Here is a 23,640-nt window from a genome sequence, read left to right as displayed (position 1 = left end):
GCTACAGCGACAGAATGGCGGAGAGAAAATGGAAAATACGCCCTCTATGCTCTAGCATTAAACCTCGCACCACAGTAACGTTACTTCTTCTTTGGTCGTGAGTTTTATAGTTAGGATATTTTCCCACAGAACGTGAATGCAGCAAAAATCCTCAACGGTTTTTTTTTGTTGTTGCGTGACGTCAGGATGTGTACTGTCCAGCCAAGATGGCTGACAGCATCCCGTTAAATCCGGTGCGGAAGACCTCGAAGAGAATCCCATATTACAACTCAGCCAGACTATCAAGGTATGTGGGGGTATATGGGTTGTTTCTTCGGTCGCGTACTGAAGAAACAACCGTTTGTCTAAAACGTTTACATTTCGCTGCCTCGCTTGCTCCCGGGGTCCGTGTCTGTGTGCGGGTCGTGGCTGTTAGCTTGTGTTGCTAGCACTGCTGCTGACAGCTCCTTCGCATTTTCTCCTTTGACAGCTGCTTGGTTTGCTCACACCATCATCCATGAAGCTAAAATAAATCGTCTAATGTTTAATCTGCCTTTATTAGTCCAATACAACAAACTCTACAACCTCTTAATGTGCGTTAGCGACAGATATACTGTATGTTATTCACTGCACTGCTCAGGCCCCTCTGGCATTTAACTTAAAGTCACATGATAGCTTATCTGTGTTAAGTTCGTCACATGTTATAAAAGTGTTGTTGCATGCTGTAGACATCATTCACCAGCTTGTTCATTTTTCAGACTGGACGAGGATGAGCTAATAAAGCCCGTCAGGGTCAGGAATGGACAGGAAGTGAACTAGTCGCATGACCAGGTACTTTTAGACCAAGTAGTAGGTTGTTACTGACTGTTTACATAGTATAAGTGAATATGTTTAATTGGTAGCCCACCTTAAAAGTATCTACCACAATTGGCTTTGCATATAAGCAGCTCTTCTTGAGTTGTGATGGTGTTCTACCTCACATTTATAAGGGACACCTCAGTCATTCTGTATTTCTTTCTCTTGCTCTCACTAATAAAAATTCATGTGATAGTTAATTGATAAAGCCTTTCCACCAACACAGGAATCAATTGTTGGCAATGATGCCTGTGCTGCACCGGAGAGCCAGAAAACCATTTACAAACCAGCCCACGTTTCCACTGGATTTAGAGTAGAATTACTATGTAATCAGATGTGGGGGTTCCATAGCAAGAAACACTGTGGCTATGAACGTACCTGTAAACAAAACACAAAAACTACAATCAAAAGTTGCTGGTTGTTGGTGAATCATACATTGCCTCAAGCACAGTGATTGCTTAGGTCAAAGCCTCAAGAGTTGATTTGCAGGTTTGGAGGCCAAGTCCAAATTTACTCTATGTTTGCACTACCTAACACCAATTATTGAGTATTCAGTTTGTGTAATCCTTTTAGTCTACAGTCCCTGTGCTTTGAAAAGTGTCCACTTGTTGTGGACACTCTCTCCCGTATTTGGCTACAGTGTAGATCTTTGCTTTTCTTTGCAAACTTTTCAGTTTACCTTTCATCTGTCTTGAGGCCTGCCCAGTTAAACTATTCAGTTTGAGAGAGTACAGAATTAGAGTTTTGCTCTGACCTTCAGCCATTTTCCTCTCTTCTTGCTGCTCGCTGTCTTTCTGATTGAACAAACAATTTAACAATGCAAAATTTATGTGGTGACAGCATTAACCCACTCTTGATGTCATGCACTTCTTAGTTCTAGACCAGCAGAAATAAGGATTACAATACATCCAGTTTCACTAGGTGAGATCCATTATTTTGGTGGTAGAAACACTTGCATCTTGCATCTTGTTGGTGGAAATAACAAATGCGTTGCTTCAGAACTCACATGCTTTGAATTCTGCTGCTCTATTAGGTTACTCTGTAAAACTGGACCAGCAAACATTTTACCCACAAGACCTTCATAACCATCTTATTGTGTTTGTTTTTATTTTCACTGTTAACATCTCAGGGAGTTTTAGTTTAGTGTAATTTGTTAGAGTAAGTTGCTTAGCATTAAGTGTGTTAATATTATTTGTGTATGTATGTACTGTACTGTATGATTTAATGAGTGTATGTTGTGTTGTGTGTAATCATGTTTCAGAAGGTGAATCACTTGATCCTCTCATTCCCAGCAAACTCACACCCTCCCACAGGGAGAATTCATACAGTCAAAATTGCATGACTTTCAGCGTTTTTTCAGTTTTAGTTTTTAGACATATTTATATGGGGAAATAAAACTGATAGGATTAGTAAGGAAGGTTTTACAGACGGTTCCTAAATCAGATGGAGGATTTAATGTTCCAGATTTAGAATTAAGTCATCTCACCACCCAAGGATTTTATTTGTGCCACATAGTCAGATATAAAAAAGCAGGTTTATTCCCTGTACATATTTGCAAAACAACTTTGTTCTGAGCAATGCAAAATCTTTCACCCACATGCAAAGTTTAAAACAAAACTTTGATCTACTTTTCATTCAGACAGCAGTGGAAGAAATAATAATTTGACAATAATTTGCCTGGAAATTCTCAATCTCATGGAAATCATACTTTTGTTAAAACCTTTTTTTTCCCGAATCTCAAATAAACTCTTGAAATTAGGACTTGTAGAGACCAAACATCAGTTTGAGAGGGAGAGAATGCTGGAATTCAACAGAGATATTACAATTAATAAGAATAATCTGTGGTTAATCGGTTATTCCAGTATAATTATAGTGTGAGATAATCAGACTGAAATGCCATTTTGTTTCACTTTATTCATTTCACTGTTTGAATTGTTATCAAAATTGGAGATGTGGACAGAGATTGAGAGGTCTTGAACCAAACGTATATAAATGAATGTATAGATAACATAAAGTGTATAAATATTCTAGTTGTACACTATGGATCTGTGTTGTATGTAGCACTACAGATTAAGTAACGCATGCTTTCTGGGATTGTTGTAAATTCATTAGGAATTGGTGTGACTGGGGTGAAATATTTCAGACTTATATCACACGATGTAGTGAGATATTGAAATGTATATAAGAAAAGTAAAAACCTGGAATCCACAAACCATCCAGTACTTGCCTGAGCAATAGTGGTGCAGAGCCTTACTTTGTGTATGACACAGTCCATACAGGCCAATGTGGTGCACGGATAGATAACATGTTGTATTAGGACTGAAAGTGCTCTTAATTAGAGTATCATTATCTCTCTGGTTCTTAAACTAAAGTTGCTGGAGCTCTCAGCTGAAACAGAAAGTCAGGCTGCACCAGCTTCTGTGTGTTTTGCTTTGGCATGCTGAGCAGCTCTGGAGGGACGTATCAGTGAGAACTAGTGTGGATGGTTGATCTTAAGCTCATAATCCCGCTGATGCTAGTTTTATGCTTGTTCACATGTCCATGTTTTTTGTAGGTACAAGATGCTTATTCATGTACAGCTCAGTGACCATTCATGCTGCTTATATTCCAGAGTTTATCAAATTTAGATTTTCTAATTTTTTTTTTGGGCAGCCTACCCAAATAGATCTGCCTCCACCCAAACATATTTTCTATATTTATTATGTTGTCCTTTTTAGAAGTCTGGAAATGAAGTTTGAAGTGCAGACTGATTGAAACCTTCCCAGAATTGTGCATTTGCATGCAACTGAATGAAATGGAATTTTAAAAAAAAATCACAATTTAGCTTGTGATGCATTGATGTTTTGTAGTCAGCTTTCAAGCGTTTGATGCTAAAGCTCCCTGCCACAAATAACTAACCTGTGAGAAACACTGTATCCACACAGCAGTAACATGTTCAGTGCAGAATCTACAACATATGCACACCTGTTGTTCAGTTAGTTATACTTCATTTGTTGTGTTGTGAATCAAGAAGTCTTTGTACATTTAAAACTGTGGAGTTATCATCAGTCCTTGGCTTTTTCAAATTCATACCCTGTGTGCAGAAAACACTAAAACATTCATCAGCAAATACTCAGCAAATCTCAACACCTGCAGTTACCACCTTCTCAGGCAAATGACTGGACTATGATTAGAAAATCTTTAGCCTATGATTTATTTCTTTATGTTAGAGTGGTTTTCAACAAGTGGTTGCTGGTAATGGAAGCAGTCAGGCATTGGAGACACTAGACTTGTATTTTGGTTCTAAAGGTATCAGATATGAATGTTGATGTTTTAGTTCCTAAAATGTCTCATTGTGCTGGATCAGTGTGCTTCCTTCACATCCTGTTAACACCAGATTTCGGTTTGCACCATAATTAATTGACAATAAATATTTCATAACAAGAGGTGGATTCTCACTTGTTTTTCATCAAAAGGTCTGTCTCACCAACCACTGTAAAGTATCTGCATCACGACATTCAGCAGATAGTTTCAGATAGTCTGACAGAAGACTGAAAGAATGAAAACAGTATATTGCTTGTGTATTTTTTAAGCTCACAGAAAACAGATGAAAATTTTAAAAAAAGTCAGTATGGAGCCCTGCTTACCATGTGTGGAGTGCCTTGAGAATTTGGAAGTGTGGTTGTGCATGCAGAAATATTACAGGTGTGAATATGGTTGTTGGTGTTTTTTAAGCAGGCAAGGAATAGAATAGACTCAACTACATGCCAGCAGAATGGGAAATGGCCTTGACTTTATAGCAACCAGAGAGAGAGAAGTTCTTCTTATAGTAAACCTGAAATCCCCTTTGGTACCTGATATTCATTGCGTTCTACAGCAGGCTATCTGTCACTTTTAGCTCTTTTCAATAGAGGACTGTAGACTTTTACTTAATTACTTAAATATCAATATATTGCAAAAGATTTTCATTCAACATTATATTTTCAGTTTTAGGTGCGTCTTTCCTTTTCATTCTATGTCCGTTGTGGTTAGATGCCCGTGACCAGTTTGTTTTGATGTGAGACGCAACAGTTTGCTTATCTCTGTATGGAACTTGCATCTTCCCCTTTAAGCGTTTTGATAGTTGTAACGCATAAATTGCTTCTGTGTGTTGTCAGTGTGCAACTAGTTTGGGTTTATGGTGACTAAGCCAGCAGTGTGAGCTCATGTAGGTTTTTCCTGTTAGGCTGCAGACATTATGTGCTTCTCAAGAGCATTTCCAGTGTTTCTTTATAATGTGAATAGACGTGCTATGCAATACTTGCTTTTCTTCAGTCTTTTGCTAGATATTGCACACCTGGGGCTATGAAGTGCATTCTCTCATTCTTGAATCTTGACAGAATGTCCATTGTTGGCCACAAAGCCTGTACAGTATGTAGATCATGTATAATTCGGCAACCATGTGGATTAAAAGAGGAATTTATCGAAGTGAGAAGAGTAATTTTGGTTTAAGTGCAGAATGTATAATTCTCAATGTAACTAATTGTTCATTAAATTTTAATGAAAAATTATCATGATTCTATTTATGTCTTTTTTGATGTGTTGCTATCTTCATTCACCTCCTGCAAGTATTGTGACATCTAAAATGTATAAACTGTGAAACTGTTTTTGTAATTGTACCTTAACACAAAATGTTATCATTCCTCATTCAAAATAGTGGATCCTGCTGAACACAATCTATTGCAATTCCATGTTTCTTTATATTTTTTACTGTATTCTGTCCTCACAGATACTCCCTAGAAGATGAGCCCTCTAACTTAGATGAGATGCCTCTGATGATGTCGGAGGAAGGCTTTGAGAATGATGAGAGTGACTACCAGACGCTGCCCCGGGCTAGAGTCAATCAGAGACAAAGAGGCCTCGGCTGGTTCCTCCTGGGAGGGTGGAAAGTCCTCTGTGGCAGGTATTTCTATAGCATTGCATTATTGTTGTTTATATGTTTTTTTAACGACTTAATGAGTTAATGGTCATCTTTGCATGATGACTCAAAGAAATGATGCATGGATCACATTCTTGTCTCATGTAGCTGGACCTTTTTCCCTTGCTTCATTTCAGTCCTACTACTGCTCAGGAGACACGTTGCTGAAACCATTTCTAAACAAACAAAAATGATATTCTCAAATAAGTATATGTTTTTACTTTCTACCACATACTGCCTCCTCGGGTGTTTTGAATATAAACTTTGACATCATTTTCTTACTATTATTACACTACTTGTATGAGATTTATACTTTACAGCCTATATATAACAGTTCTCTACAAATAATGGGCACAGGGCATCAGTTCAAGTTTGACTGTAAAATTGATGTTAATCATAGTCCAAGAATGGTTTGGAGGTCAGGTATTTTCAGAGAAAAATACACAGATATGTACTGCTGTCAGACCTAAATAAATTCCTCTGCTGCACTGCAAAGTCACTATCTCTAGATTAGAGTTATTGTATTTCCATTTGGACCTTTAACCACTCAGAAAGTTGTCAGTATTTTGTCATTCTGTAAATGTATGTGTAATGTATAATGTCAGTAAGTATGCTCGTGATGATCAGTTTGGATTTCAAACGCACCGGTAGTTGTGCATGAAGTGCAAAGAGAGGATAAGGGCATGTTTTTGGTCGAGTTCCTCGATGCGCACCATCAGTCCAAAAAGATTTTCAGGTCAAACAGAACGGTGCGGTTTATCCAGCTAATGATTAATTTGACAGGTTTTGTCCTCTAAAGATGCTCCTTTCTGGCTAAGAGAAGAGTGTTTTGTTTATGCCAGAACAATAGTGTAACATTTCTAAACAAATGTTTCTGCAGCACGTCATTGCCCAAAAAGTAACATTTACTGATGTAGGAATTTCATAGAATATTCTGTTTTTGGTGTTGTTTCGTTGTTAGTGGTGCATCTCCAGTTGAAGCTGCATATTGATCCCCCCTCCCCATCCCCCCATTAATGAACAAATCGGATTTTTCACAGCTGACCAGTTTGATGCTTTCCAGTAATTTTATGTGTGCTTAGTGTGGGATTATAAAACACAAATAATTCACACTGAATAAGCCCTGACTGTTCAAATGGCATATTATTTGAATAGCATTCATTTGCTCAAATAATCGCTCTTATGAAACTGGACTCAGAGTGCACAGAGACAGAGAACATCGAGGCCAATACAAACAAGAGTTTTTACCAAAGTTGATTTATTTAGTTTTATGTTTTGCCAACTTGCTTAAAAAGTGGAAAAGCCAAGTCGATCAGCATGACGGTATACACTGACACCCCCCCAGGTGCTCTCATTGTAATTTACCCCCACTCTACACCTCTGTTTGCATTTGATATTAGATATGCTAGATAAGCCCCAATGTAGTCATTAGCAGGTTGATAGAAAGTCAAATACTTTTTAAAAAGTAAATGTCAATCTACAACCCATCTCTTCTCTCTAATCTCTTCTTAGAACTTTGATAATATCACAATAATAACATAAGTACACATAAAAGGGCTGGTCTTGTTGCATGTTAGAGTCGACATGAGGAAAAAGTAACAAGGAAACAAGGACAAATACACATCATATGGTGCAATACAGTATGTTTGTCTGCACACGTACAGCGTATCTGGTTGTTAAGGCTTACTGGCTTATTCGGCTCTAAATTTGTCTGACTCCCACAGCATTAGCAAGGGAATTCCCTCCTGGAGAGATGCTAACCTTTTGAGATCATTCAAAGTGCTAAAAGCTTTTTTTGTATATATAAAATTATGTCAAAAGAAGCCTTGAAAATCTAATTAACACTGACAAGACTAGGAATATAAATACTGTAGGATGCAGCAGGGCACAGCTGCGGAGCTCAGTGGCCACAATTGATTTAACAGCTGAGAAAATTAATGAGAATTGAGGTTATTGAATTGAGTCTTGGCCTGTAATAAGGGGTCATTATTTTCTTTTTTTATTACAAAAATCCATGAATTTATTGGCATGATTGTTACAAATCAGATGAAAAAATGCCTGAAAAAATTTTAAATCTAGGGTATTATTATTAATGATTAATTAGCTGCAAAATAATTTTATCTTGACTTCAATTGACTGATGTGCTAGATAATCAGTTGCTCTTTGCTTTTTCTCCCCATTTTCTAAATTTATTTCTTTTAACTTTCTATGACCAGAAGCATATTCTGAGCTGTCCTCCTAGTTAGAAGACTGTTTACTGTGAAGTGTCATGAAGAGTCTGTTGAAGAAACAAAACAACTTTGTATGACCATAAAATCCAGGTGAAAATCGGTTTCAAGCGATCTACTCCTGGGTATTTTTCAGTGAAAGTCTGTACAAATTGAAAAGGATTGGACTCACCTATATCTTCGTTTTTCATTATAATTTTCATTATAATTTCAACTAAACACACATTTTTATTGCTTTAGGTCCCTAACTTCCCAACTTAATTCTTGGATTGTTATCAGGTGTCAAAATCAGCTTTTGCTTACAGCTACATAGATTACTTGGTAAAATCCAAGATTCACAGGCATCAAGTCAGTATTTTTCATTATTTTATTAGGTAACTACAAGTGAGAGTGTAGGACACAAACTAAACAGTTATACTATAGATAGAGCTGAAACAATTAGTAAATTAAACGATTAGTCGATCGGTACAAATTTAATCTGCAATATATTTTGGTCATTGATTTAATAACTTAAGTCAATTTTCAAGCAAAAATGGCAAATATTTCCCAGCAAGAGCTTCTTAATAAGGATTTGCTGCTTTTCTTTGTTTTATGTGATCGTTAATTAAATCTCCTTTGGTTTTGGACTGCACAATACAAGCAATTTAAGGACTCCTAGGCTTTAGGAAATTATAATGGGCATTTTTCACAATTTTCTTTGATTAATCAGGAAAGTAATTGGTGGGTTAATTGATAATGAAATTGATTGTTAGTTGCAGCCCTATGCATTTAGTAGCATGTGGTTGGTGTAATGTGTTTGCACTATATCATGTCGACGTCTTCCCCTCTCAGCTGCTGTGACTGCCTGGCCCATATATGTCGGAGGAAGAAGGAGCTGAAGGCCAGGACGGTTTGGCTTGGCTGCCCGGAGAAATGTGAAGAGAAGTACCCCAAAAACGCCATCAAAAACCAGAAGTACAACATCTTCACCTTTGTGCCTGGGGTGAGTTGGATTTCAGAGAACAGCCTTTAGCCACTGTTAAGTTAACTGTCTTTCCATATGTAACAGAATTCACATTTCATGCTCTGATCTTTGTTCCAAACACAGAAGTTATGGCTTTTATTGAGTCAATTTTCCCACTGTTATTAACTTTTATAGTCCCTACAGTGGCAATTCATCCTTCCAGTTGGAATATGCTGATCTTTTCACAGATTAACAGTATGTAAACCACAGTAGCATTCACTGGGTCTAATTGTTAACTATTCTGTCATTAAGTTAAGGGTTTACACTGTAGGGGACATTAGAGATCCATCAGACTTACTTATTAATAACCAAATGGTTCCATGATTAAGAGGGCTGCCCTCGGCCCAGGCCATAAAATGTCAACTGTCTATTAGAGACGTAGATATTCTCATCGATGGTGAACAAAACGGCTCTATTTTTCTCCTTCCACTTTGAATTATTAAATACACACAAATTGAGTTTAGCAGTGTGCATTTTTCCCTAAAGGTCAGGGGGTTCATTAACTGTAGAGCATCGTCCATTGATCCCATTGTCTCTGATAATCTGTGACTAGATGCTAGACTCTCATTATTGCAAACATTATTCAAAATTTGACCTTAGATGAATAGAATACTAAGGGATCCCTGTTGATGGATAGCCCATTAGCGAAGAGCCCTCAGTAAGTCACAGGTGGTATGTGTGATTTAAGAAAGTTGGCCTGTTTTCCTTCTTCATTTATTATTGTGGTTTTCAGGCCTGTTTGTCTTGTGCTGTATGTTTATTCTGCAATGCGTCGGCACCAACCAACATTGTACCAAGTTACCGTGCCATGTGAAGTCTGAATGCCGTTTGAAACAGAAGTTCTCAAAGTGTCAGAGTTTCCATTAGGTTAATGTAAAGTTAACAGTATTAACATGTATCTTATTCCACCTTGGAACATGTACAGTAACCCATCCCGCCTGCTTTGTTGTTGCTGCATCCTCTTTGTCTTCTTTGGCAGCTGTCGTCGTCTTTGACTCACTTGCTGACATGTTCACTCAACTCACTGAATCCTTGTCTTCTGCTCCCCTCTCAGGTTCTCTACCAGCAGTTCAAGTTCTTCCTCAATCTCTACTTTCTGGTGGTGGCCTGTTCCCAGTTTGTGCCATCACTGAAAATCGGATATTTGTACACGTACTGGGCACCTCTGGTAAATGCACTTCAGTTTTTACTCTGTAATTGATTTGTGTGAAAAATATTTTGGTCTCCCAAAGCATGACCACACTGGATTATGCCACAAATGTTGTTCGTATGTATTTGTAGGTGTTGTTATTGTTTATTTAAAACTGTTTTTATTTTGATTAATAAATATCAACATGCAGCAAAAACCAGTTAGAGCTGAAATGAGTAGTTGATCAAATGAATTGCCAAATATTTTGATTATTAAATAGGAATTTCAGTCGTTTTTTAAGCAAAAAATGCCCAACATTATCTGGTTACAGCTATTCAGATGTAATGATTTGCTGCTTTTCTCTTTTTTGTATCTTATCTAAATTGAATATCTTTGGGTTTTGGACTGTTGGTCAGGCAAAACAAGTAAATTGAAGACATCATCTTGGGCTCAGAGAAATTGTGATGTGCTTTTTTGTCCACTATTTTATTCACACTTTATAGGGTAAACAATTAAACCATTAAAACAATCATTTTATCCCACGGAGACAGAAATTTTAAGTTTCTGGTTTTGTGTTGTATTAATGATCAAGCTGTTTTGAATGTTTTCTTAGAGAAAGAGCTAAAGGCAAACAGTTTGTGTTATTGTGACCTCATTTGAGAATAAATTATTTTTTTTCATCAACTGACAGAGTTTTTAGAGTCACAGTTAATAAAGTGAGACATGAACCTTTCCTGTGTGTAAAAGTAAGCTCTGTATGTTAGGTTAATGGATTCTGATATTAATGAAGCTTTGTAAATTATCATGGTGTGATTGATCTGTTTCACTCTTTTGTCACTCAGGGTTTTGTGTTAGCCGTTACAATGGTGCGAGAGGCTGTGGATGAAGTGCGACGGTACCAACGGGACAAAGAGATGAACTCTCAACTCTACAGCAAGCTCACAGTGCGAGGTCAGTGAGAGGACTGAAGGAAATCTATCTGCACTCCTCCTCATGCCTGTAACTGTTTGCTGACATTATGATAATGGATATTCCACTGTATAGTCAAGCTCTCCCCATGCAATTAAGAGACGGCACTCCACTGGATCTACACTTGTAACAGAAGTCATTCTTCTCGCTGTAATTGCATTGATTTATTTCTCTCAGTTTCTCAAGACTGTATGATGGAAGATCTGTCTCTTTGTCGAATGTGTGGTAAAATCCCCCTGTGTGGTATCTGTGACCATGGCTGAGAATGTCGCTTTCACACTCTCTGTGTGCTCATGTGCATGTACACAGTTATGTGTGCTTGTGAGCACAGAAGGAGAAGGCTCGTAGCGGATATTGAGGCAATATAATTGAGAGTGACCCTATGTGCCATTGTTTTTGTCTATGCCTCAGACCAGAGATGAAAACAGAAGGGTATCACATTATCATGCTGGAGGTAATCAATCTGTTAGAAGGTGAGAGAGAAAGAGAATAGCAATAGCAAAAAGTGGGTTGTGGTTTTAAGAGTCAGCGTCATTTTCAAGGGCCAGAAATCAATACCTGCATTTTATTTCATAGCTATTTAAAAATTCACAGTCTATCTTAAAAATGAAGAGTCTAATTTTAATCTGAAGTTACTTTAGGATTGCTGTCTGTTGTCTTTCACATTTTTTTTAATTCAGCCTGTCTTTTTCCTTAGGTAAAGTTCAAGTGAAGAGTTCAGACATACAAGTTGGGGACCTGATCATCGTTGATAAGGTAAAGCTTTAGTGTTTCCTGTAGATATCTTTGCATGCAAGGATTTTGAAAGGAACAGTTTTGGGCAGTTTTCTGCTACAAATGTTACTACTGCAGGGTGTCCGCAGGGTCTTAAAAAGTATTAAACGTTGATACATCAATTTATCTACAATTAAGGCCCTTAAAAAGTCTTCAAAAAGTCTTAAACGCCATTTTCAGAAGTATTCAATTTTGTAGCTTGTTTTCAGTATCAGGGATGTGATTTTCCTGGATGAAAACAGAATTCCGGATTTTCCGACATGAAAATGTGACCCACATGAATCATGCGGATTCAGATCCATTAAAAAATATTTTATGGTCGCAGTAGCTTCTCTGTCCTCTCCTCTGCATGTTTGACCGAGGGCGGGGCTCAGCTCCTAAACACACACAGTGGACAGCAGAGCAGAGAGGCCGCGGTGGAGACAGTGAACCAGGTGAAGTGAAGTTAACATTTAGAAAAAGTCGAAAAGCGATTTTGCACCTGCTTAGTCCACAGTTGTTGTTACAACCACATTGCGCTTGTTAAGCTAATAGCTAATTGTTATGAACAAGCTAAAATGAAAGCTATCCTTATGTAGCCTAACTGCGTTTTCCACGAATCTTAAAATTTGGCATATTCTTGAGACGGCAGCCCCCCCTCCACACCAGCTCCTCCCCTCTCTACAAGCGGTACCTGCAGCAGAGGGAGGAGGATAGAGGACAGGAGGTCCTCCATTATCAGTCCCTCCTCCTCCTGACTGACATCTGTGGTCGTCATTCTTTCTAAAATTCACTCAGTACTCGGTATGAGAGCAATTGTCAGTGGGGGGTCCCGGGCCTTGTTGATGAGGCCAGCTGCAGACGGAAAGAAACTGTTTTTGTGGTGTAAGGTTTTGGTCCAGATGGACTGCAGCCTCCTGCCGGAGGGGAATGTCTGAAACAGTTTGTGTCCAGGGTGGGAGGGGTCAGCCACAATCTTTCCTGCATGCCTCAGGGTCCTGGAGGTGTACAGCTCCTGGAGGGAAGGTAGATTGCAGCCAATCACCTTCGAATGATACACTGCAGTCTGCCCTTGTCCTTGGCAGTGGCAGCAGCGTACCAGATGGTGATGGAGGAGGTGAGGATGGACTCGATGAAGGCGGTGTAGAAGTGCACCATCATTGTCTTTAGCAGGTTGAATTTCTTCAGCTGCTGCAGGAAGTACATCCTCTGCTGGGCTTTACTGGTGAGGGAGCTGATGTTCAGCTCCCACTTGAGGTCCTGGGTTATAATGGTGCCCAGGAAGCGGAAGGACTCCACAGTGTCGACAGGGGAAGCCAGAGAGAGATCCACAAACAGGATCCTGGCGTAGGTTCTTGAGGAGTCCTGTGGCTGGAGGATAAAGTGGAGGGCCATGTTTACTGCATCGTCTACAGACCTGTTGGCTCTGTAGGCGAACTGCAGGGGGTCCAGAAGTGGGTCTGTGATGGATTTGAGGTGGGACAACACAAGGCACTCAAAAGACTTCATTACCACAGAGGTCAGGGCGACGTGTACGAAGTCATTAAGTCCTGTGGTCCTTGGTTTTTTGGGGGCAGGGATGATGGTGGAGGATTTGAAACAGGCTGGCACATTACCTACATTTTCTAAAGCAGTGTGTTTATTACATAAGAATCATGTTCTGCTTTTAACTTTAACGCCTCTCTGCATTACTGGTATTAAATTATGCTGTGACTACACTACCCCATTCTAATTAGAGTAACGCAGCACAAAAAAAGTTAATAGTGTAATACAGAATCTTGTCACTGAAGAATTACTACTACATTACTTCACTAGCTTCTCAGGTTTGAGTTAATTTAAAGAGTATTTGCCTTTCCCTAATTTTTGCAAAGGTTTTCAGCATAATATTACTCTAGTCTTGCTTCAGATCAGTGATTTTATGCATTACTACATTTTCTCCCCACCTCCAAAAGAAGACAAAGGGGATTTTAGGGGGATTTTGAATAGTTGACCAGCTACTTTAATGTAGATAGAATAACTTATACTGGATTTGAATGCACAGTGTACAGTGTTAATCAGAGTTTTTCTTTACTGTAAAACTGATAATGCACTTTTGATACTATACAACTCCCACTCACCTATAAAGCATGTGATCTTGGGTTTCAGCTCAGCCAACATGAAATCTAGCTGCTACTAGAAAGTGGACAAGTTAAATTTCCATTCCTGTGTGTTAGACTTTAAAATCTGTTTCTCCTTCACCCTCTGGTCAAGGTATTGACCTTGTTTAATTATTCAGGAAGATTCAAAGGGCTTTTGCCACAGTGCTCAATAACACACCGCCATTTGCATTTTTTTTCTCTTTCTTTTTGTAGAACCAAAGGATTCCTGCAGACATGATATTCCTGAGAACATCAGAGAAAAATGGTGAGCAGGCAAAGTGTTGGTGTAACTTTATCAATGTGAAGCAGTAAATTGCTGAAAAAAGTAATCATGCTCAGCAAATCTCCTCTTGGATTGATAGAGGTTTTAAAATGGAGAAAAATATTTTGAAAAACATAAATAAATAATTGCAATAGATGGAATAGTAATGCAAAAATACAATATAACAGAATGCCTTACAATTGAACTTTGTGTGCCCTGTGGCACTTTAACAAACTGCGTCAAGATCATTTGGGTGAGAAATGTGACTTTTTCCTACACGTCCAGTCCCTTGACATCATCTGATCAAGGCATCAAGTGATTCGTATGATTTATTTCACATTCTTCTAGTGACTGATGATGCAAATTCCAATTAATCAATGAGCTGCGTCAGATCCTGGCTCTTTTCTAAGGGGTATCGGAAGGAAATGTTCTGAGGACATCATTTCCATCAATCTTTTATGTGCCAATATGCTTGGCAGGGAGTTGTTGATGTCTTTATGCCTCTAACACACACACACACACACACACACACACACACACACACACACACACACACACACACACACACACATAAACACATCTTTATCTCATATACTTTGTCTTTCACATACTCATACACACACACATCTCAGTGATGTTATGTGAGGAGCTGAAGTGCCATTGCAGCAGAAGGAAAGCATGAATCATCCTCCCTGTGTTAATGTTTTCCATCATAGTTAACCCTCCAGGGATGGTTTATAGCTGCCCTTTACCCTTTCTGTCAAATAGTTGCTCTCATCCATCAGTTTCATATGTAATATTACCTCAGATCAATATAGGTCATGACTGCTCAACGTTTATCGGACCTTGCAGTGTCCACAGCAGCCACAGATGCTCTGGATTGTGCTACAGGCTATAATGTACTGCGCTGTTGGTGGTGCACTTTTACATATGCCGGTTTATTACAGTAACATAATTTTTACATGCTACATGTGTTTTAATTTTTTAATATACAGTGCCTCACAGGGATGTGTTACATTTAAGCATTATATGCTATATTTAACCTCTTCAACAACACAAACACCAAATTCATCAAAACAGTCTCATGTTTGTTGGCTGAACATTGTTTAAACCTTCAGAACTTCCTTCAGAATCTCCCAGGGTTTCCAAAAATGCAAATATTTTTTGCTGAGTTTCATTGAAATATGTATAAAATCATACTAAATTCAAAATTTTCTGTGTGAAATTGTGATACAGCCATAAATACTTTTGTCTTAGATTTAAAGTGAGACTATGCAACTTTTAAGAGAAGAAATAAGTGTTCCTCGTACAAATGAAAAATTCAACTCATAAGCTATAAAATGCGCTCTTCTTCACTTCAATCCACTCGGGTTTTGCTGCTACAGCCTTACTTGGTCTGGTATAACCAGTAGCTCATAGTGGCTAACGTTAGCGTTAATAGATATGTTAGCAAGCTACACAGCGTTACTGTGTAGCTAATATTACCACGTCAGTTCACTGACTTAATGACTTTTCTCTACTTGTGCTACTATTAGCCTATGTTTTAGCATTTACCCTTATCCTGTAATTGTAACTTGAGGCCAAAGGTTTCGGTGTTCAGCAAAAGTTACATAGGCTCACTTTAAGACGGTGTAGTCCCTCATTCGTCCAGGAGTGTTCTATCGTCATTCTCAAGAACGACTTCCAGATGGGAGCCGAAACGTCTTGATTCTGAAAACAGTGTCCAGATGACTACGACTGAAACCTTTTCTACGATAGGCTCACTTTAAATATTCTAGTTAATAAGTGTGATATAGATTCAGTCAAACATTGAAACAAGTAGATAAATAACTTAAGATAATGTAATTGACCATATTGTTTTGTTCTGCAGTGTGGGAAAACTGTTTTATCTGGTTACTATACATTAATCTAAGGGGAAATTTAAGGGAAGCATGGGAACATGGGATTCAAGTGGCTACCCTTGGATGCACCTGAGGTATTTACTTAAGAGTCAGAATTTATTTGTCAAATGGCATGGATGTACAGGAATGTGCAGTATCTGTGTATTTTGGAAAGAAATATATCCATAGGTAGCATAGCTACATAAATACACTGATCACTGTATGGTGACAATAAGACCTCACTGTCAGTACGAGAGAGCTGTGTAAAGCATGCAGCAGACACAACAGAACATTCTTGATAGCATTTCTGTCCTTTTTTCAGGTTCATGTTTCATCAGAACAGATCAGTTGGACGGAGAAACAGACTGGAAACTGAAGGTTGCTGTTGGCTGCACACAACGACTACCGGCAGTGGGGGTATGGATACATTACAATGTCGTGAATCTCTGGTAACAGACAAACCGATTATAAATAAGTGAATTAGTGTTCTGTTATCACTAAAAGCATTGCTCATCAAATGAAGTTGTCTAGCTGTGATGGAAACCTAATCACTGATGACAGACAACAGGAACAATCTGAACCTGACAGCAGCTTCCTTTAACTGGAGGATTTAAGTTGAGTTGATGGGGGGTTTTTTTTGTTGCCACTTAATGGGATCAGAGAATTAAAGTTTCAGCAAGTCATTTGATGCCACATTGAGCCGTGGCATTCATATTGGATTTCAAGAGACGTGAAGATAGCAAGAGTTGTCTTCACTTTAGCCATTCTTCAACCTTGTTAGAATGTTATCCCTGAATTTGGGATGATTTATTCAGAGTATTTGAGAATGTCTCCCAAACCCACCTTTCGTCAAGACGGATCAGTTTGATGCTCATGTGTGATTGTTCTCATGCAGAAATAGATGTTTAATTTCTCTAATGTTGAAAAAAAATGAGTACACACATAGGCAACATGTTATCTCAGATTATTTGTCAGTTTATTAGTAAGTCTGCTGTTCGTGAATAATAATGGATCAGGTCATACTGTATATACTAGATAGTAATTGGTGTTTAATACTCAATGGTACTTTGAAATTTTCATAAAGGTCATTCTGCTTCTAATTATATGATGTATCTCTGCATTAAGTTTCAAAACCACTAACAACTTGAGAGTACTGACTAAATTCAGACTCAAGTGTTATTATTCCTCTGCGTCTGCTCTCAATCACTAAATAAGTCCAGTTTGTTTGAACATACGGTGTATTTTCAGCAGCCACATTGATGTCTCTGAATGCATCAAGATTCCACTGAGTCTCTGAGCCTTCTTCTGTATAATGCTGGAGCAACACTACTCTCCATTGGGGGTTCAGTAAAATAATCTTCCCTGCTCCTCTTTAACCGCTCTGCCCATGTTCTCACCAGGAGAACACTATCTGAGCATGACTGAGGGTTGCCTGGCCGCTGCAGAGGCTGCTTGCCTGCTTTCCTGAATAATTTAATATTTACAATCAATTTTGTTTCACTTGGGGCATAAAAGGCTGGTGTTAGGTGCTTGACAGGCCAAAGGCTGCAGTCTTACTTGTTGGGATGACTGTGAGAAACAGATGATTGAAGACTTTCAAGGTTCATTGTTTATTATTGTGTCTTCATTAAGGTTCTGTTTCTTTTTATTAATATTTAACTGCTTCCACATGTTTATGTCATTTCTGTTCTGTTACGTCCAATAATACCAAAATGTATTTTAACACAAGAGGGTACAGGTCGTTTAGCACCAGAATTCACAAAAAACTTGGAGAATGGAGAAAATGTATTGTAGTTTTACATGTATATCTTTTGACAAAACAAATTCTAACTGAAAGTCTACTTACCAGAGTTTTCTCAATTTTCTGCATGACAACTGCATTTTCATGCTCAAGTACATTTATATCATTGTAGGAATTTACTTGATACTCATCTAAAGTAATTTTAATGATTAGAACAAGCATAAATATATAGACTGTAAACATGAAAGCATTGTAAAATTTGCAAAAATCATAAACAGCACCCAGTCAAAATGAAAGTTTGTCCTTCATAAGAAAAAAAAAATCATGTATTGTAGAAGAATAACTAACTGGTTAAATAAGACTGAATTTTATATTAATTTATTTCTACTGAATCCTTTATCGCCTCCCTCTCTGTCATGTCTCCTTGTCTCAGGACCTCTTCTCCATCAGCGCCTATGTCTACGCCCAGAGACCTCAGCTGGACATCCACAGTTTCGAGGGGAACTTCACAAGGGTACAGTAGCTCGTTGACATATTTATAAGCTGTAAAACAAATCTTAAACACATCCAGGTTTTTCTATAGAAACTGGATTGACATAGAAGATGTGTATCACTGCAATGTGTTGACAAGCGGCAACAATGAGAGCTTGTGTGTCCATCCGGGCCTGTTGTTATCTCCAGCAGGCATACCTCTTACATCAGAGGCAGGTTCTTGCAGCTCCAGCTCCATCCATCCCGTCTTGCTTGTTGCTCAGTGATTATTTTTTTCTTCTTTTTTTTTCTTTTTTTTATTAATAGCAGATTAGCGCAGCCCCCACAGAGAGGAGAGCTCCAGTACAAAGGGAGGCTTTGTGGCCCGTCTTCACTCTTGGCCACACACCAGGCTTAGTGAGCGAGCACTTCCTCCGCTCATTCATCCTCCGCGGCCTTCCTTTGCATAGCGTGTGCTTTTAGTCTGAGCAGGATGGGAAAAAAATGGGTTCCCACAGATCCGCAGCAAATGAACTTACCTATTTATGAGGGTTTCTTTTTTCCTTTTTGTTTCCTTGAGACGGATATGGTTGCTTTGTTTCTGTGGTCTTTTAATGAGACCCTCTGCAGTTATGAACACAAGTAGTATGATGCCAATGTCAGAGCGGTCAAGCATTCTGCAACCTGCCATTTATTTTTCATGCACCTCTTCCCATGTTTGAGTGGATTGACAGGATGTGGGTGCTTAGGTATCATAATTATCATATCAGACAGGCAATTTGAGCCGAAACTGGAGCCTTGACTCTGCACTCCTGACTCAAGCCATTTTCAGCTTTCGTCTTTATTTAAGAGAGAGGGGTAAAACGGGGGGCGGGTGAAACAAGAGGCTCTCCAGGGGCTTATTTATCACTGAAATCTCATCTACATGCACTCTCTATACTGTTTTTAAAGGAGCCTCTATCGCCATGCCAAATCTAGTGAAAGTATTGATAAAGGGACTACTGTATTGCTACAGTCTGCACAACTGCGTCAGGTGCTTGTGAAAACTAATGGCACAGCAGAGCCCGGCCATTCTGGTCAGGCTGTATACTCTCTCAACTGAGCTCATGTTCCTCAGTTCTGTTCAGCTGAAATCCTTATTTTCAGGGAAATTTTCTGTGCCTTGACAAAGTGTTTTTCCCGAAACAGTGAATAAAATGTCAAAAGAAATTATTTCACTGTGCGATTTTACTATTTTGTGTGAAATTTGATTTTCAAATAGGTTTTAAAACTTCCTAAACCACCACCACAGTAGACACACAGCTGAAAAGATTGTATTGCTCAAATAAAACACATACAACTAGACAGTTGTACTGCAAATGTTCACGTCATTGCCATATTTTTTTTTTTTGAGACATCACTACAAATAATATAAAAATATAAACATTTCCATCACTAAAGAAAGTCTCTGAATGTGACCCAAGAAATTGGCATAACCATAGCACAGAGCAGCTCTATGATAGAAAACATTTCACCATCTTCCTTTTTATAATAATTAATGTATGGGCTCTCAGAATTGAATTCAATCAAAAAGTGAAAGCAGAAATCAGTTTCAACTTCAATTTTCTTTTAATTTTTTTCATGGCTTCTTGGTTTTGTTTTTCTTATCTGCTCCAGGGCTAATAAAAGTTGGCGAATAGCAGAAATAAATTAAAATATAAATAAACATTGAGGTATTTCTTTCAAGCAGGTATCTCTCCTCTGCTGTTAGTTTGTTGAGCAGAAAAAAGCCTCAAATAAAGTGTTTTAATAAGGGACATTTAAGAGTTCAAATCTAGACCAATGCTGTCACTTTGAAACCAACATATTTACAAATTTACAAGCACTGAAAATACTTGACCATTTTACAAACCTGTAACATGTACTTATGTATTAATTATATTTGGGTGTCCTGCTGAAGTAGCTGCCCATGTGCATTTTTGTTTGGAATTTATGTTTTGTGCTGTAGTGCATTGAGGTAACAAATTTGACATTTCTTGTTAACCATTTTTGAACTATAATGCCTGCAATTCATTGGCTATAGTGTTAGTTAGAGTTGCATGCACACACAGTGCCAACACAGGTTCAATATAAAGATAAAGTTTGAAACATAGCTTCCCTGCTATACTCTACCATACCATAGTCATAAAAGCTTACACAAAGCTACACAAATTGTAAAGCAACATTTTTCCTTTTTCATTTCTCCTGTAGGAAGACACAGAACCACAGATCAATGAGAGTCTGAGTATTGAAAACACTCTTTGGGCCAGCACAGTTGTTGCGTCTGGTAAGTGAATGACAACTTTTATTTCAAGTCCGTTTTTTCCAGATGATGCCTTGCAGCCACAGTGTGTTGGTTTCAATTTACGCATTTAAAAAACAAAAAAAAACAAAACTGGAAGTGCAAGAAATTAGAAATTAAAAAGGCTTAGGTGAAAATGTTGACACATCAAACACCTAGACTTCACAGTACCCTATTCTGCTTCAATTGTACACAGAGCCTTCATGTCCTTCTGGGTCTCACCATTACATGCAACCACTCCACCAAAAAAGCAAAGACTAATAAAAAGAGTGAGGTTGCCGGAAGTGTATGTAACCTCACTCCCCTCCACACACCATAGTAGCATGCAGCAGGGTCAATTGGATCAGAAGAGACACATTTTGTAGCTGATGGAAACACACGCTGATTCACATTTTATTTTGCTGAGATTTTAGAAATTCAAACTCAACTAGTCTCCAATTCCAGCTCATCATCGTACTTAGTTGTGTTGCACAAAGGATTCATGGCATTAAACCTTGAAAGCATTTGATTTGATACTGCTGTGTGCTTGTATGGAGAATACCCACAGTTGAGGTAATCCTCCCTCGCTCCAACTAAGCGATTCCCCACAGAAACGGTTGTGTCAGTCGAGAGTGTTTGCGACGCTCCCAGCGATGGCCGCACCATTGATTTGCGGTGTTGCTCTCCCCTCTGACCTGACCTTGACCAGAAGATCAAACACACACACACACGCACACACACACAAAAACCCTGACTTAGACCCCTTTCATCATCTCTGCTTGGGAATGTCATTGTCCCTCACAAGCCTCTCCTTGACAGACACTTCATCGCCTTTACAGTGGCATTCTGGGCACTTGATCTGGCCCGGATCACCATGTATTCACTCTCTTATAGGCCCCAGTCCAGCTGTGACAAGGGAATTAGTTGTTCGCATATTCAAATTGAAGCCCCTCTGCATGCTGAGCCACACACCATTTGTCACATCGCTCAATATTTCTGAAGATAGAAGTCAGCGAGAGCAATTCATCACCTTTTTCCTGAGGTGTAACCATTCGTCTCCTCTCTCTGCCTGCACTTCACTTTCCTCTTTTTGTTTTCTGTCCATTTTAAACTTTCTTGCCATTTTTATAGGTTGGGGATTTCAGAGGCTGTATTTAGGTTTATTATTGCCTTTGCTTCCCCATTAAGCTCATTTAATATTAATGACTCATTAATCCTTTGTAATAAGGCCACCGTAATGAATTGGCAAATAAAGATGCCGGTGTATTGATCAAGTTTTATGAGCTTCCATAGGGTGGCTGAGAGCCCTGAGACTCTAAGCGTATTAAACTCCTCTCTGTTGGCTTGAGTGGCAATGAGACAAAACTGCCTCAGCTCAGCCTTATTGTGTTTCCTCTCATGCAGTTCATTTTACTTGACCAAGATGAGTGTGTGTGTGCATGCATGTTTGTGTGTGTGTGTGTGTGTGTGTGTGTGTGTGTGTGTGTGTGTGTGAGAGATGGTGGGGGTGGGGTGCAGTTAATGAGTAGCATTACTTTCCTTGTCTCTTTCCTTGGCAGGCACGGTGATAGGGGTGGTGATCTACACAGGCAAAGAGACCAGAAGCGTACTGAACACGTCCTATGCCAAGAACAAGGTGAATGTTTTTTAGTTTTTGTATTTCTGCAGGAAAGACTGCAAGTTCTGTGTTTTGTTTGAGAGTTTTTTTTAATAACAAATTATGTAGTTAGGAGGGTAGTATGTCATGATCATATACTATGAATATTGTCATTACCGATTAATCTGCAGATTCATTTCTTGATATATCGATTAATAGTTTGGTGTATAAAATGTCAGGAAACTGCAGAAAAAGCCCCAACAATTTACTAAAACCCAAGATGACATCTTCAGATGTCTTGTTTTCTGCGAATAACTGTCCAAAACCTAAAGATATTCCGTTTACTATCACGTAAGACAAAGAAAAGCAGCAAATCGTCACAGTGTAGAAGCTGGAACTAGGTACATTTTTGTAATTTATGCTTAAAAAAGACAAATAATTGATTTACCAAAACAGTTACTAATTTTCTGTCAATCGACTAATCATTTTGGCTCTATTTAAATCACATCTCTGACAGCACTAAGATGCACTTCTGAGTGTATTTTTTTTCATTCTGCACTTATAAGTAAATAAATAAATAAATAAATAAATACATACATTTTTTCCCCCAAATCTGTGCAAATCTGTCAAAGATTTTCATAAGGATATCTTGGTTTTGCATCCTGGCAAACCTGAGAAATTAAGATATTTTTCACACATTTCCCAAAGCATTAACAAATTCAAAAATATTGAAGGCCTGTCAGGTGATAAACATAAATGTGCCAGCATAAACATAAATGTTTTGTAAAAGCTGTGAAGTGTGAAACACCTCACACAAAGTAACATCTGTTCCAAGTTCCCCTCATGCCATCTTTTTTCCCCTGCCTCTAATCACTAATCAATCACTATGGCGAAGTGTTTTTTTTTTAACCTTGACTTTCTAGATAAAGTTGGACCTGTCAATGCAAAAGGTCAGTGCCAGTTGCTAATTAACCAAAGGGAAATTAACTAACAAAGGATTTAAATTACATTTTCAGTTGAAAGTTAATCCCACAGAATACCCATTGCGCGTTTTGTCCCCAGATTGAGGAGATTAATTAAAATTTGATTCTAAATATAAGATTTTACCTGGAAGATGGTTAGGCTAGATAGACGCGGGTTAACTGATAGAGGCAGGCACCAGTGAGATCTCAGAGGTAGTGTTTTGGCTGCAGTGAATCTGCCATGCAATGACTTTTACACACAAAGTTTATCACCTATAAATGTCTGCACCGCTAAAGCTCTCTGTGGCATAACATAACCCCTTCCTACTGCAGCACGTTTTGACACCAGTGTCTTTTATTAAGAACGCTGATGTGGCCGGTCGAACAGCGGGGGCCACTGTTTTGTGTAAGCTCGACAGTTGAGAGGAATTCAATATT

At 38.5% G+C, this 23,640-nt stretch overlaps 1 protein-coding gene across 3 annotated transcripts in view; it reads left to right on the top strand.

The window, feature by feature from the left end:
- The first annotated feature begins 134 nt into the window (after nt 1-134).
- Nucleotides 135-23,640, top strand: part of atp9b (ATPase phospholipid transporting 9B) — a 44,414-nt gene continuing 20,908 nt past the window's right edge. For 2 of the 3 annotated variants that reach the window (XM_044170969.1, XM_044170968.1), the window contains exons 1-11: nt 135-286; nt 5,582-5,755; nt 8,830-8,980; nt 10,056-10,169; nt 10,973-11,081; nt 11,797-11,855; nt 14,204-14,255; nt 16,455-16,549; nt 18,307-18,387; nt 20,574-20,649; nt 22,203-22,279. In XM_044170969.1, the coding sequence (XP_044026904.1) occupies nt 207-286; nt 5,582-5,755; nt 8,830-8,980; nt 10,056-10,169; nt 10,973-11,081; nt 11,797-11,855; nt 14,204-14,255; nt 16,455-16,549; nt 18,307-18,387; nt 20,574-20,649; nt 22,203-22,279 (1,068 nt within the window). In that variant the 5' untranslated portion in view covers nt 135-206. Of the gene's footprint in view, nt 287-737; nt 811-5,581; nt 5,756-8,829; nt 8,981-10,055; nt 10,170-10,972; nt 11,082-11,796; nt 11,856-14,203; nt 14,256-16,454; nt 16,550-18,306; nt 18,388-20,573; nt 20,650-22,202; nt 22,280-23,640 lie in introns of all 3 variants that reach the window. The other variant, XM_044170970.1, reaches the window with a different exon arrangement.

This window comes from Siniperca chuatsi, linkage group LG17 (assembly GCF_020085105.1).
Source record: "Siniperca chuatsi isolate FFG_IHB_CAS linkage group LG17, ASM2008510v1, whole genome shotgun sequence".
NCBI classification, from domain to species: Eukaryota; Metazoa; Chordata; class Actinopteri; order Centrarchiformes; family Sinipercidae; genus Siniperca; species Siniperca chuatsi.
Note: the sequence above shows the minus strand (reverse complement) of the source record. Positions and strands in the feature narration are given on the sequence as shown.